Below are 14,148 nucleotides of genomic sequence, written 5' to 3'. Positions count from 1 at the left end.
CTCTAACCTGCCCAATACACAGTTCACATTGATTTCTTCATTTTCCTTTAGAAGCTGAGTAATGCAGCTGTTGGCAATTATTCAGCTCGCTAAGTGTATCTGCTGCGAATACACATGTGATGTCAGTGTTGAGGCTGCTTTTTTTTTTAAATTTCATTTGTGGGACTGTAAATTGAATAATTAAGTTAGTGACGAGAATAATCCCTCTTTTACTTACAGGGATTACAGCTGCTTCAATTGGAAATAAAAAACGGCACGGTGCTTTTTGTCTCCACCGTGTGGGACAACTTTCATCATGACCATGACAAGTTGCAGTGAAATCCTCTAATTGTCCATGTACATGCTGATTGAGTCTGCAGTTAAGCCTTATTTTGTGTGGGTTTTTTTTTTTAAGTCAAGACTAGATCGATTTTATACTGCATGCTGTAATATTCAGCAAAATCATGTTCACTTTATTTCTTTTGAAGCTTTAGCGTTGTTCCGGAGATTCGTTCCTTTTTCTCACACACTCCGGCTGCGCTGCTTTAATGTGCAGGCTTATGTAGAAGAGAATGAGCAGTGCGCCTAATATCACATTATATATCACTTGCCATAATGTCCCTACAAAAAACTCAGCATGAACACTTTGCCTCCTTTGATGCTTCCTTCCCCCGCATTACACAAGCTATGGATCAGTTTGAAGATGAAGCAGCTCTAATGCCCTGCGTTAAATGACACCCAACACTTTCCACACTAGCGCACGAGTGCATTTGGTCACGCTGGTTGGCTCTGATACCTGCGCTCGTTGCACTGAGCATTATATTAATGCGCCTTGCAATTGAGGCCATTTGGCGCATACAGCAGTAATGTAAGATAAATGAAGGCATGAGCATTACAATATACAGTATGTACTGCGCGTTACCCTGTATGTGCATGTGGATAGGCCTGTAATGGATGGGGAGTGAGGTAATATCATGTGAGCACATAAAGTAGGGCGAGACAGAGTCCCGTGATGAGGTGTAGCAGTGGTGTCATGCATCACCTGCGACTGCCTCGCTCACAAAACAAGGCTGCTCCCATAATTTACCTCCTGCCAGAGACGGTCACGGTACATAAAATGAGAGATATCACAACATGCATGTACTGGGATTGATGTAGAGATATACACATGAAGACATCACACTATGAATACATATCCCCCCCCCCCCCCGACTCTCTCCAGCCTCTGTTTCAGCGGTGATGCTGACATTGTGCTGTGAGAGCTGACACTGTTTGATGAGTCAAGCCCTTCGCTGCCTGTGCTTCAGAGGTCCTAAATATGCTTCCCTCAGGCGTAGTTACACGCAGTATGATGAAATCTGAGGCGGCGGCGGGGGGTAATAAAAAACCTAACCTTAAAACTCTACCTGCACGGTGGTGAGAACACAGATTCTCCTAACTTCACATGAACTTTAAGCAGCAACATTTGGGGGTATGGTTTACTAACGTCACTTGGGTAAACCAGTTTGACTTGTTCCGTTAAAAGCACGGCTGAAACGATAAATGATTAATATGTTTCATGGACCTAACCTGAGCTCCATGTTGCAACACCATTTGGCATTCTGTCAATGTGGCATTCTTCCTCAGACTGCTTGTTAAAGTTTGATGCTCTGGTTTTGGAAAGAAGAGCAGAGCTGTAGTGTTTAAATTCACAAGTATCCAGCACAGGTTTGGTAACGAGAATATTTTTAGGTCATTTTTCTTTCTTTTGCTATTACTTTCAAAGCACTTGCAGAGGACGAAGCATTAGCCATCAAGAATTGACTCTCAAAGATTTGTTTTTGTACTTGGACAATTCCATCAGATGTGACGCAACATTAACGCAATGCAGCCAGCGGGTCGGGGGGGTGGGGGGGCAGCTTTCAGGGATTTCAAAGCAGCGGCTGATGGCTTCAGTTGAGCTCGGACGCTTGTTTTAGAGCTAATCCGAGGTTAAAATGTGGTAAAGGAACAAAAACAGAGCTGTTGAAGTTCCAGGAGCAGCAGTATGTACTGTGTCATCCCTGATTCATTTTGAATCCTGTGAGTATCTTCACTGCTAAGAAGAATCAACAGAGAGAATGAAGGGTTAACTACTGCAAGATTGTGTGGGCAGCTTCAAAACAGCGCCTAGTTATTTCTACTCCAGTGGGAAAAATACTTGTATATTTTTTGGACATGGCTGCTGTGAGTCATTTTAATACATGTAGGTTTAACTAAAAGATGAATGAAATGAAGCCTGATATGTGTTAATCTACCTTCAATCTGCCTTCTATTGATCACTGTGCACGAGGACGTTTTGTCTCTCTCCTGGCTAACCCTGTCCTGACTGCAGAATTGGTGCAAACATGTCAAAACACAGGATTAAAATTCAAAGGCGAGGGCTCGGGCTGGCAATTAGTAAACCGACTGACTCTTCCAGAGGAGGCTCTTGTTGCTTTTTGTTTTCGCCCACTCTTTTCATGACACGTGCGTCCTCCTGTCGGAGCAGAAACGTGGGGTGGGGTGGGGTGGGGTGGGGTTCGGCTGAGCAGGTCTCCAAACGGCAGAGATGGTGTGGGTGGATGGCAGCCTCCGACTACAAATGAGAGCACGCAAACGCGCGGCCTAATCCGTCACACGTGTAATGAGCGCGTCCCTGCCACGCGCCCTCAAGAGACACACCAGCGTGAGCGTTTGCATAAACACACACACGTTAGCGCGCATTCACTCCCACACAGAGACAGCAGAGATGAATAAAGCATGACATTCATATGATTCCAATGCCCTCAAGAGATTACACACACACAAGCAGCATGAAACATGTCCACAGCAGCGGCAGCAGCGCTACGAGAGGCGCTCCGTATCCTGACTTCCTACACTAAAAGAAGTACAGCTATGCTAATAAAGGCCGGCCACACATGCACACCACCACACATGTTGAGGATTTTAGAGGAGGAACTCTTCAACCGAGCATTGTCCTGGCCTCTGCCGCCCTGTTGCTCTCGGTGTGGGACGCAAAGCCTCCAACGGAAAAAGCCACAATGAGAGCAGCACACGGACCCGGTGTTAATGAAGGATTAGTCACACAGGAAGGTTATGTGAATGCAATAATGGCTTAAAACAACCTACAGACGGGGGTGGGGGGGGGGGGGGGGCAAAGTGGAGAAACATATCAAATGCAGATGCTTCCATCGAATGGTTTGGTGAGCAGGAAAAGGATGCGAATAAAATGCTATGGCCTTTACAGTCACCTGATCTCAACCCAGTTTCACACCTATGGAAGATTTTTGGACCAACGTGTAAGACAGGCCTGATAATGTAGATAAATGAGGGAATATCTTGTGTTCACCCCTCCAACAGAGCTCCACAAGCAGCACTGAAGCTCTTGGCGGCCTGGCCGCATACTAACACACTTCATGTTGTTTTTTTCCCTTTAATTTGTCACCCATCTGTATTTCTTCCTTCTTACCCAGCCAGCTCTCTCTCTCCGCCTTACACCATCTCCACATGAAAAGGCTTTCAACGAGGGTGCCATCCTTTGATTCTGCCGGATGTTTTCTATCTCTGCCTCTAATGGAACATATTTACACAGGTCTGGGAACAGAACATTCGCGATAACGCTCTTGGCTGGCACGAATGCGCGATTCCGGCTCGGTGAACCTGAGCGTGATGCTTAGAGATCCTGCGAACAAAGTTGGTTCTAAGGGAGAAGTGACAGGTGGATAGTTGTGACCATCAGGCGTGGGTGGACAGGGACATCTACTTCATGGTTCGTTAGCCGTGCAGGTTCTCATTCAGGCTTCTCATGCACCATACACGTATGAAACAAGTGCTTACCCTGTGATGCGTGGCAGGGTGTCAGTGGAGAAGAGGGCGAGCGGTGGTTTGTCTCGCTCTATGAGCCATATGGTGTATTGGCCACTTTGCTTAGGGTGGAGGAACACAGCCATGTCCAGGCTACATGGGCCCTGGCCCCCCCACAGCCATGGACTCAGCACCCAGGGCCCTCCAAAGGCTGAGCTGTTCACCCAGAGGAACTGACCTGAGGGGGAGAGAAACACAAAGAACTGTAGAACACAGACAAATAGTAAGAAACACAGAAGGACACTGGGCTAGAGACTAATCGATCCTGCTAGACGCAGATATCAGGCGTAGCGAGAAAGCTTGAAAATGATCCGAAATGATTATTATCTCTTGAGCATGCCGTGGTGTTACAGTACGTGCAAAATCCAGATGAGTGACAGGCTGCGATTTCAAATAGTTTTGAGGCAACGGCTGAGAGTAGCACTTGATGAAAATGCATGAAATAAAGCTGCTTTGAAAAAGAGCAGTCAATGACATCCCCTGTACGAAAAAAAAAAAAAAAAGAGCGGGTGAAAAATCAAAGCACCGTTTTTTTCCCCAAGCTTTGATATGAAGTCCCATTTCACTTTCAAACCTATTGCGCTCATTCAAGCAGGAAGTTCATCAGAAGCTGTAAGTTGTCTGTGTGTGTGTGTGTGTGTGTGTGTGGATGGGGAGCACAAAGAATCTCAACTTGAAAGGAGGAAAATCCATTTTTAATATGCTCAGTTAAGAAAAGTAGTGCTGATGAGGGGAAGCTAAAAAAAAAAAAAAAAAATGCAAGGCAAAAAAATCTTGCAGAATAAGTGATTTTTTTTTTCTTTTCAGTATCATTCTCAGAAAAACAGTCAAGGTGAGCTCGCCTCGACATCACCATTTATTAGGGCGCCCTCGTTGCTGCACTAACAGTTGTAGAAATAAATCGGGAAATATTTTGCAACGCACTCTTGCCTCTGGATAATGGGAATACCAGCTCTCCAAGGGTCAGATTGTATTAAAGTGTACTTCTCTAATTGGGACACACACGTCTCCTTGTGTACATCCTTTCGTATGTCGGCACTACAGACAGAGGAAGGATGAGGAAATAAGGCTGCACAAACTCCTCATGTTTTGCATGGCGAGAATATAATATTCAATTTACATGTATGTATATATCTATCTACACACTGTACAATATTATGTATGCAGCAGCCTGTTTGCATATATGAAGTAGAAACTTGATTTAATTGAGCAACACTGTTATTTTCTTAGCCGTCTGTTTGAATAGCTGCGAGGATAAAAAAATAAAAGTCAACAGATGATTTCATTACAGACAGGACCTCAAGCCATTAGTCCGCGTCTGTACTCTCACACCTTTTTCTAAAGATTTTCCACTCCCCCTGCCTGCTTTTTCCCTTATCCCCCCGAGGTGGCTGAAAAACGGGCGAATTTGGAGGCCTTCAAAATTGGAGTGCTCCAGTTAAGCCTCATTTGCTCTCCCTTCCGCATTTGCATGCCGCTTATACTGAGGGGTCCAGACAATTTGGCAAGGACAGTCCGAGCAGCTTACAACAAGTTTGCAGGCAGTGTTGACTGCACACATTTTCGACACACACACACACACACACACACACACACACACACACACACACACCCAGCAGCGATTCTGATATAAAGGTTTTAAGACTCAGCCTGGAAGATGGCTTCGGGGCCTGAAGGCGGAAACCTATTAACTCTTGTTTCCCAGTCCAAGTAAGATGAAGAAATACCTGCTTGGGAGCAATTATCGGCAGGGTGCAAATTATAACGGCAAACTGCAAAGGAAAAGACTGTAATTCCATTAGTAGATTTTCTGCCTCGGCTCCACCTGTGAATGCTGCTGCCTAACAGAGCTTGATGCCCTCATTTACTGCATCACAAGGCCTGGTTCAACTGGCTGTCTGCCCCAATCTGCATAGTGCAACATGATCGTTGATGGGGGTTTAAGCAGTGTAGACGTGATGACTCCGCAGCTTTTATTGAAAGCAGCTCTGCGTGGAAAAGAATCACCATAATGCAAGAGATGGAAACTCATGCTGTGGATGACACCTGTCTGTTACATTCGTTTTCCTTGAGTGTTGGCCATAATGGCGACCTGTGGGGTTCCACTGGAAGTAGGCCCATCCAATAATCTACCAGGACTTCCTTAATGACCATCATTAATGGAAGAGAAGTTAACTAAAAATGATTACATGACTCTGTTGCTGGAGGGAACTTTTAATAACCACTAACCACTCTTTTGGTTTTGAACCCACCCCAGCACTTGCACTCTGGTTGGCCTGTTTTGCTGCAGTTAATGGAATTTGTTGGGGGCAATTTCTCATTTATCTGTGAAGTTGAGACTTAGCATAATCAACAGTGTTTATAAAGTGGCACTTGAATATCACCCTCTAAGGAAGAGGACAAGACCTAAAAAAAAGAAAAGAAGCAGAAGCAGAAACATTTCCATCCAAAGTGGTGGTTGTATTCTGTATCATTGAATCAAGCTGGTAAACACTCTCCTCTCTCTCTCTCTCTGCGCGGTTACAGATTCAATCAACTGAGGCACTTGTTGATATAACATACAAAATCAGGCCAACTGTCGGTGAGAGCGGAATTCCCACAGATAATAAAGTTGCAGCTAAAGGCCTGAGAGAAGGAGGGAAACAAAACATTCAAATTGTATTCTCTGCCAAATCCTCTTATAGCATAATGCATTTACCCAGGGCCAGCACAAGCTTTTTGGGGTCCCAGCAGTTTGACTGCCTCACATTTTCATTTACAACCCATTCACTGGCGCAGCAGAGTGACAGCTTCCACAGCAGAGAGATGGTGTAAAGTATGTTCAGCATGCTGATAAACAGCCTTCTTGTGATATTGTATTGTCACTGGTTTCTTCTTTCAAAGGATTTCCGCCACAGTGATTTCAATTTTAAACCTGCAATAACTTTTTTTTTTTCTTTTGGCCATTTGGGGGCAGCGCAAACAAGTTGTGAACACAACATTGACATATCATCACCTGTTAAGTTGTGGTAGTGTACAGTGTGTTGTTTTTTTTGTGGCCTGTTGTGGCAAACACCCCCCCCCCCAAAATAAAACTATGCCATGAGAGCTATGAGAGTGAACCTAAACAGTTCAGGGCCCGACAGCTAAAAAAACTCTCTGAAACTGAACTGAAACTCGCTGTAAAGCTCCATAAAGCTGAGGGGAGCTGCAGATACGGGTGATAGCTCTCTGTACTCGCTGACCCCTTCCTCACTCCTGTCACACTGTCACATTGTCATTTGATACATTATAAAAATACTGATTATAGACGCTTTAAATCTGCTGTTTTTATGGTGAAGAAGAAGAAGAAGAAGGTGTCAACTTGAAGACAATTAGTATAATTGCTAATCTAGCAATCTTTAAACTATTGGGGGTGTCGTGGTTAATATTATATGGATAAGTAAAATGTAGACTGTGTATTATACATAAAACGGAACCATACTTATTCTTGGGCACAACACTGGGAATGAAGAAGCAACAGAAGCAGCACTATCAAGACACTGGTTTAGAGGAACCAGTCCAGTCCTTTTGGCACAAAACCTTTTCCTGTTCAAGCCAAATTCCATGTTCATAGAAAAAGCAACCGATAGAATATGAAACAACCTACCACTTACTAATGGTGCAGACAGTTTCCCCATAGAGGATCGATGTAAAATCAATACCTGAAAAATGAGTTGACATGGCTAGCCGCCAGTCAAAGCCTTTCAAATTCCTGGGATTTACAGTAGTGTTAACTGTTAAATGTTCAGTGGGTGACCAGAAGAGCAGGTAGCGTGTACAAACAACAACTACAGCTACACAGCTAACTGCGCAGAGCTACTGAATATTATCAAATCATGTGGAAAGAAAAAAGAAAAACAACAACTAATGTGAATGACCGAATAACACCAGACAATGTTTACAGGCGCGTCACCCACTGTGGATGCAACTCGCTCTCGGCTGCTCGTCAGTGAAGAGGAAACCATGAGCCGGAACAGTGCATTACAGCGTATTAAACATCTGGAGAGTGGGGGAACCAAACGGCGCACAGTTTCTCTCATTTTGTTTCATCTTCGATTCACAGGGGTGATATCACAGGTTTTTAATTTGTATTGTGCCTTCTTTTAAAGATGGAATCCTTACTGCGATACAGGTAGAGAGGGAGAGGGCGTGCAGGTCACGGTGTCTGCCGCTTTTGTGAATAGCGTGCAGATACGCTGAATGAATGTCTGATTAAAAACTGCATGCACATGATACAACAGATGATTAGCCTTAATCTACACCCTTTCTACAAAGACAATACATGATTCTTTCTCACTAACTCAAAGGGAAAAAAAACAACAATATAGAACACCCACATTTGTGAAGAGACTTATTCAAACCGTCTGGGAATACACTCCAGCCCTGCACATTCATAATGTGGTCGATTAAACGTGTATTTCAGACTTCAGACACATTTAATTGCGCAGTGCCGCATAACTAGAAACCAGAGGAAAGCTTTGGTAACCACTGGAGACATAAATACAATTGTTTTCCCACTCAGAACTTGGCTTTCTGCGTCACAAGGACAAGTCCCATGGCTGCTGATCTGTCCCAGCGTTTGTTTTTCTGATTCTTTTTCATGTATCATTACAAAACGACCTGGCGTTGTCTCCATGAAAATCACATGCAGACTTGAATGTACTGTAAGCAGGGGGATGTCAAGAAGATGCGGCTTCGTTTTATGTCACGAATAAATGAATAAATGGCGGAATCTCAGTAAATGTATTAATCACAGCTCTCAGAAATAACTTCCTCCAACCTGTGCAAATGCTAGTAATGCAGTATGTTCTCCATGAGACTCTTCCAAGCTCACCCTCATCAAACCGAAGTTATGGTGTTCATCATCTTTGATTTAACACAATGAGGTGATTTATGTGGGTGATTTAAGCTGGAGTTATTAGGCCACAGTGTTTGTTGTTGTTGTGCAGTAGTTAGTCCCAGGAACTCTGCCAACTGTGCCAATCATGTTCATTTTAGCAATTTTTGCTGGTGTGTTTTTTAATTCCAAGGCAGTCAGCCACATCAGGACCACCAGTTTGATTGATTTACTCGTGTTGTTTTTGTTGCCAGCTACTGAACAGCTGGAAGATGTGTTGTTGTGGACAAGGTTACCGCGGCTGAGCAGGAGAGTGGAGAGCCCCGGGTTCAGCAGGGTGCCAACCTGCAAAACCCACATATGGTAACAAAATGTCAGCACTCCAAAGAACAAAATATCTATTATTGATTATTCCAAAACAACCTCTCTTAAAATCGGCGCTTGGAAGTCAATTTGCTGCTCAACAAACAAAGGAACTGCCAAAATATGTGGACTTGACATCACTCCCACGTTTCACCTCCAAAAAGGCAGAAGTGCAACAAACAGTTGAAAATGAAAATGAGTGAGCACACTGTTATAACTCTTAATTACAGCAGTGTAGCAGCAATTGAAATCTGAATTTCTTGTCGGAAATGTATCAAGTTGGTTTGTCTTGCTGTAGTTCTGACTTCATTACACACACAACGAAGGTGTCTGGTTTGTGATCAAATCTGTGATTACAAAAAAAAGAGCTGGATTTAAAATAGGTGCTCGTTTTCAGTGTTCCCATTTAATGACAGTGTAACAAGTGACACTGCAAGCAAACAAAGGAGGGGTCACATGAGGTGTTCAAGGTTTGTTGTGTTGTCATGTCTGTATTCCAGTATGATGCCCAGTTTATATTTAATGAGATATCCGAACGACTATGTCTGCAGTGTGTTCCCGTCTCTGATCCCATTATTAAAGTCCAAGAAGTCGGCATCTGGTTAAATGACACTAATGCATTGGATTGCACAATAAAACGGCAACATAAACCTCCCACGCGTCACACGTCAGACAGGCCACTAATTATCCCGCTCATAATGAACCAAATATTCCAGCTACCCCACAGTTTCTGTGCTACAAACTGGTGGCTGTTACAGCAGGTATTTTGTACTTTTAATACACACTTGTCAAGCAAATATGTAAAGGCAACCACATGTACAAAAACATTAAGAAGTTTGAATTATTTGAAGCAATGCTGATGGTATAAGATGCTAGACGAATAGCTTTTTTTTTTATTGCAATAGTAATTATATCCAATGAGGATATTATCTTAGAGCAGGAAACAATCTTGCTATCCGGGTGTGAGATAACAGAGATGAAATTGTGAGGTGGAACTCCTCTTTAAAGGCACCCAATGAAATGGCTCATCAAATTCTATAAGCAGTCATAAAATTGCCCTTTGTGTTGGCGTTACGTAGAAAATGATGAACACGACCGGAATTAAGGATGCTGCTTGTGGGGGGATTCAAAGATGAAGCTCGAACATCAGTTGGGAACAAAAGAGTCTGAGTTTTGAACATTTCAAAAGGCTTTTGTCGGGTCATCTACTGCATTGTACACGTAAGACTGGAAGACTCGGACTTCCCGGTCTTTTTAAAAAGCCCGCACCTCCGAGACATTTCTCTGTTAGAAAAATAAATGATTTGATTTTTCGCCATCAAAGACGCTGATCTCTGACGCAGTTAAACACCACTTCAATAGATAACAATCTTCCCACCCGCCCCCCCCACCGCCAGAATTTGTTTCACAGCAGTCGGATCAGTTCTTCTGCTGATGACGCCTTGGGCAGCTTTCAACAACTCAGTGTACAATTTATTAATCACTTCCCTTGAAATACACTGAAAACAAAACAACACATCAAAAGGACTGTTGGACCGTGGTTTGTATCCTCTAGAAGCCAGTTATATTCCACATGTAGTAATTCTGTCTCTCATCCTCTGATAGAATTAATCTGTGGGCCAAATAACAAATCTATTGTTGATTTCACTTCTCCGTATTTAAAGGATCCCATTGTTACGAACTGAATAAACCCCAAACTGGTAAATTGTTAGACATGTCTTACTGTGCTGCCAAAGCAATTACCCACTTTTGGAGCAAAGAGTATATTGTTTTTTTTTTTATATGGTTAATTCAAATGTAGCACCTGCAGTACACTGGCCTCTTATGTAAGGTCATTTCTTCTTTTAACAAAAAAAAAGCCTGATAATGTGAAGCCATTATTCTGTTATTATAGTGTCAAATTCCTCATCGATATGGATAATTACTGGTTAACTGATAGTGCCATTGATTGAATACTTACTTACAGATAAAGTTTCAAGTGGTTTGAAATGTGTTAATATAGTCTGCCAGTTTCTCTCTGGGTTTACTGTTGTAGGTTTGTACTTTGTCATTATTGGTTGCTGGGTTTATTTTGGGTCTTTTTAATTGTATGGAGTTATGCCCCCCCCCCCCCCCCCCCCCTCTTGTGTTTGTGTAGGCTAGCCTATGGGTACATATACCCCTCTTTTTGTGCCATTTGTTAGGCCAAGTTCGTCCAGTACCTCCTTTCTTTGCTTATGTGTTTTAAACATTTGCAACTTTGTTTTTCTAGTTGATTTTAAATAAACTTATCCTTGTGTCCCTGCTTATACTGCTTGGTCTCTAACACCCCCACAGTACAGATGAAGGGTTATTTGGAGCCTAATTCAAGTCAATTGCGTGGGAATCTTTGCAACCTTGGTGGCTAGTTTACTGTATGTGTAACAATACAGTGATACTATATGTGCAATGAGGAAGCAGAGTTGTGTTTTTGCTTTGACTGGTGGAATTTGTTCATGTTTAAAACTGAGGATAACCCAGAGACCTACATCTGAAGGCTTTCCACAGTTCTTTGTCTTCAGTTGAAAACGGTTCCCAATAAAAACTGCCTGAATACAAGACATACAGTTAGGCCCAGAAATATTTGGACAGTGACACAAGTTTTGTTATTTTAGCTGTTTGCGAAAACATATTCAGGATACAGTTATATAATCAATATGGGTTTAAAGTGCAGACTCTCAGCTGTAATTTGAGAGTATTCACATCCAAATTGGAGGAAGGGTTTGGGAATTACAGCTCTTTAATATGTAGCCGCCTCTTTTTCAAGGGACCAAAAGTAATTGGACAATTGACTCAGAAGGCTGCATGGGCTCGTCCCTCGTTAACCTGTCATCAATTAAGCAGTTAAAAGGTCTGGAGTTGATTCCAGGTGTGGCATTTGCATTTGGAAGCTGTTGCTATGAACCCACAACATGAGGTCAAAGGAGCTCTCAATGGAAGTGAAACAGACCATCCATCAGAGAGATGGCAGAAATGTTAGGAGTGGCCAAATCAACAGTTTGGTACATTCTGAGAAAAAAAGAGGGCACTGGTGAGCTTGAGAACTCAAAAAGGCCTGGATGTCCACAGAAGACAACGGTGGTGGATGATCGCAGGATCCTTTCCGTGGTGAAGAAAAACCCCTTCACAACATCCACCCAAGTGAAGAACACTCTCCAGGAAGTAGGTGTATCAGTATCTAAGTCTACCATAAAGGGAAGACTTAATGAGAGTAAATACAGAGGGTTCACCACAAGGTGCAAACCATTAATCAGCCTCAAAAGTAGAAAGGCCAGATTAGACTTTGCCAAAAAATATCTGAAGAAGCCAGCCCAGTTCTGGAACAGCATTCTTTGGACAGATGAGACTAAGATCAACCTGTGCCAGAATGATGGGAAGAAGAAAGTATGGAGAAGAATTGGAACAGCTCATGATCCAAAGCACACCACATCTTCTGTAAAACATGGTGGAGGCAGTGTGATGGCGTGGGCATGCATGGCTTCCAATGGCACTGGGTCACTAGTGTTTATTGATGATGTGACAGAAGACAGAAGCAGCCGGATGAATTCTGAAGCGTATAGGGATGTACTTTCTGCTCAGATTCAGCCAAATGCAGCAAAGTTGATTGGACGGTGCTTCACAGTACAGATGGACGATGACCCAAAACATACTGCGAAAGCAACCCAGGAGTTTTTTAAGGCAAAGAAGTGGAATATTCTGTAATGGCCGAGTCAATCACCAGATCTCAACCCGATCGAGCATCGATGCATTTCACTTGCTCAAGACAAAACTTAACCTCCTAAGACCCAAGCTCTATCTTAATTTCTCTTTGCTATTTGGGCTTATTGGGACCTGATAAGTATAAAAATTAAGCATCATCTGTCGACATGATGTGGTTCCGCATTCGGGGACAATTTTGAATTTCCATATAAGCAGAATTAAGTATTATGGTATAACCCAAAATGTGATGTCCACGCATGTGGATGCCAGGTCTTAGGAGGTTAAGGCAGAAAGACCCACAAACAAGCAACGACTGAAGACAGCTGCAGTAAAGGCCTGGCAAAGCATCACAAAGGAGGAAACCCAGCGTTTGGTGATGTCCATGGGTTCCAGACTTCAGGCAGTCATTGCCTGCAAAGGATTCTCAACAAAGTATTAAAAATGGACATTTTACTTATGGTAATGTTAATTTGTCCAATTACTTTTGAGCCCCTGAAATGAGGAGACTTTGTATAAAAATGGTTACAATTCCTAAATGTTTCATAGGATATTTTTGTTCAAGCCCTTGAATTAAACCTGAAAGTCTGCACTTCAATTGCTTCTTAGTTGTTTCATTTGCAGAGCCCAAATCATGAAGATTGTGTCACTGTCCAAATATTTCTGGGCCTAACTGTAATTGTACAAATGTAATTGTGTGTAATTTAATACAACAGAACTTTCGTATGGATATAGAAGGGTTCATGGAAAGTTGAAAATCTTGTGAGCTGCATTGTGGCTTCCTAAAGACTCACAATAACAAGCATTCTTCAGCTGCCTTCACGCTGTCCGCGGTGGGTTATTGTTGCTAATGTTTCCGTCGGTGCCATGCAGACCAGAGAGACGGGGAGTTAGATCGACACGGAGATGGACGAGGAGTTGAGACAGCAGGCTGTTAACACTGTGTAGTGTTGCCAGTGCCAAGCAAAGTAAACAAGCAAGTCAACAGAATGTCTTAGTGGTGATTTAAAGAGGGTTAGTGGTGACTTCAGCCTGAGGGACAAAGTGTCTGGGCCCAGCACGCTGACTGACTAAGTGGCCCTGTTTATAGATGGAGCTGATACAAACACAGCCAACGGGTCTCTCTCTCAAATGAGCGAATGGCGGCTCAGCCCTTCCACCGTTCATTTGCAACAGGTGCACGGGAGACGTCAGCACGAATGAGCATTTTCCAACATTGTCAGTTGATTGGTGTTAACAAAACATGTAAAGAGCAATTTAGGCGCTCTAAGTGGATAATTGGAAGTGGATGATTGTGTAATTTCAGCTTTTGCCTCTCCTTGTTATCTTCCATGAGAAGTCTTTACTTGCATATATATATGTACCACAGT

General features: G+C 43.0%; 1 protein-coding gene across 1 annotated transcript in view; it reads right to left on the bottom strand.

Moving 5' to 3' along the window:
• alk (ALK receptor tyrosine kinase) overlaps positions 1–14,148 on the bottom strand; it is a 280,490-nt gene that overhangs the window by 103,931 nt on the left and 162,411 nt on the right. Inside the window, exon 4 of the mRNA XM_070920558.1 lies at positions 3,817–4,021. Coding sequence (XP_070776659.1) covers positions 3,817–4,021 — 205 coding nt within the window. The remainder of the gene's footprint in view (positions 1–3,816; positions 4,022–14,148) is intronic.

This window comes from Enoplosus armatus, chromosome 15 (genome assembly GCF_043641665.1).
Source record: "Enoplosus armatus isolate fEnoArm2 chromosome 15, fEnoArm2.hap1, whole genome shotgun sequence".
Taxonomy (NCBI): domain Eukaryota; kingdom Metazoa; phylum Chordata; class Actinopteri; order Centrarchiformes; family Enoplosidae; genus Enoplosus; species Enoplosus armatus.
The sequence above is the reverse complement of the archived record's forward strand: the minus strand, read 5'-3'. Positions and strand labels throughout refer to the sequence as shown.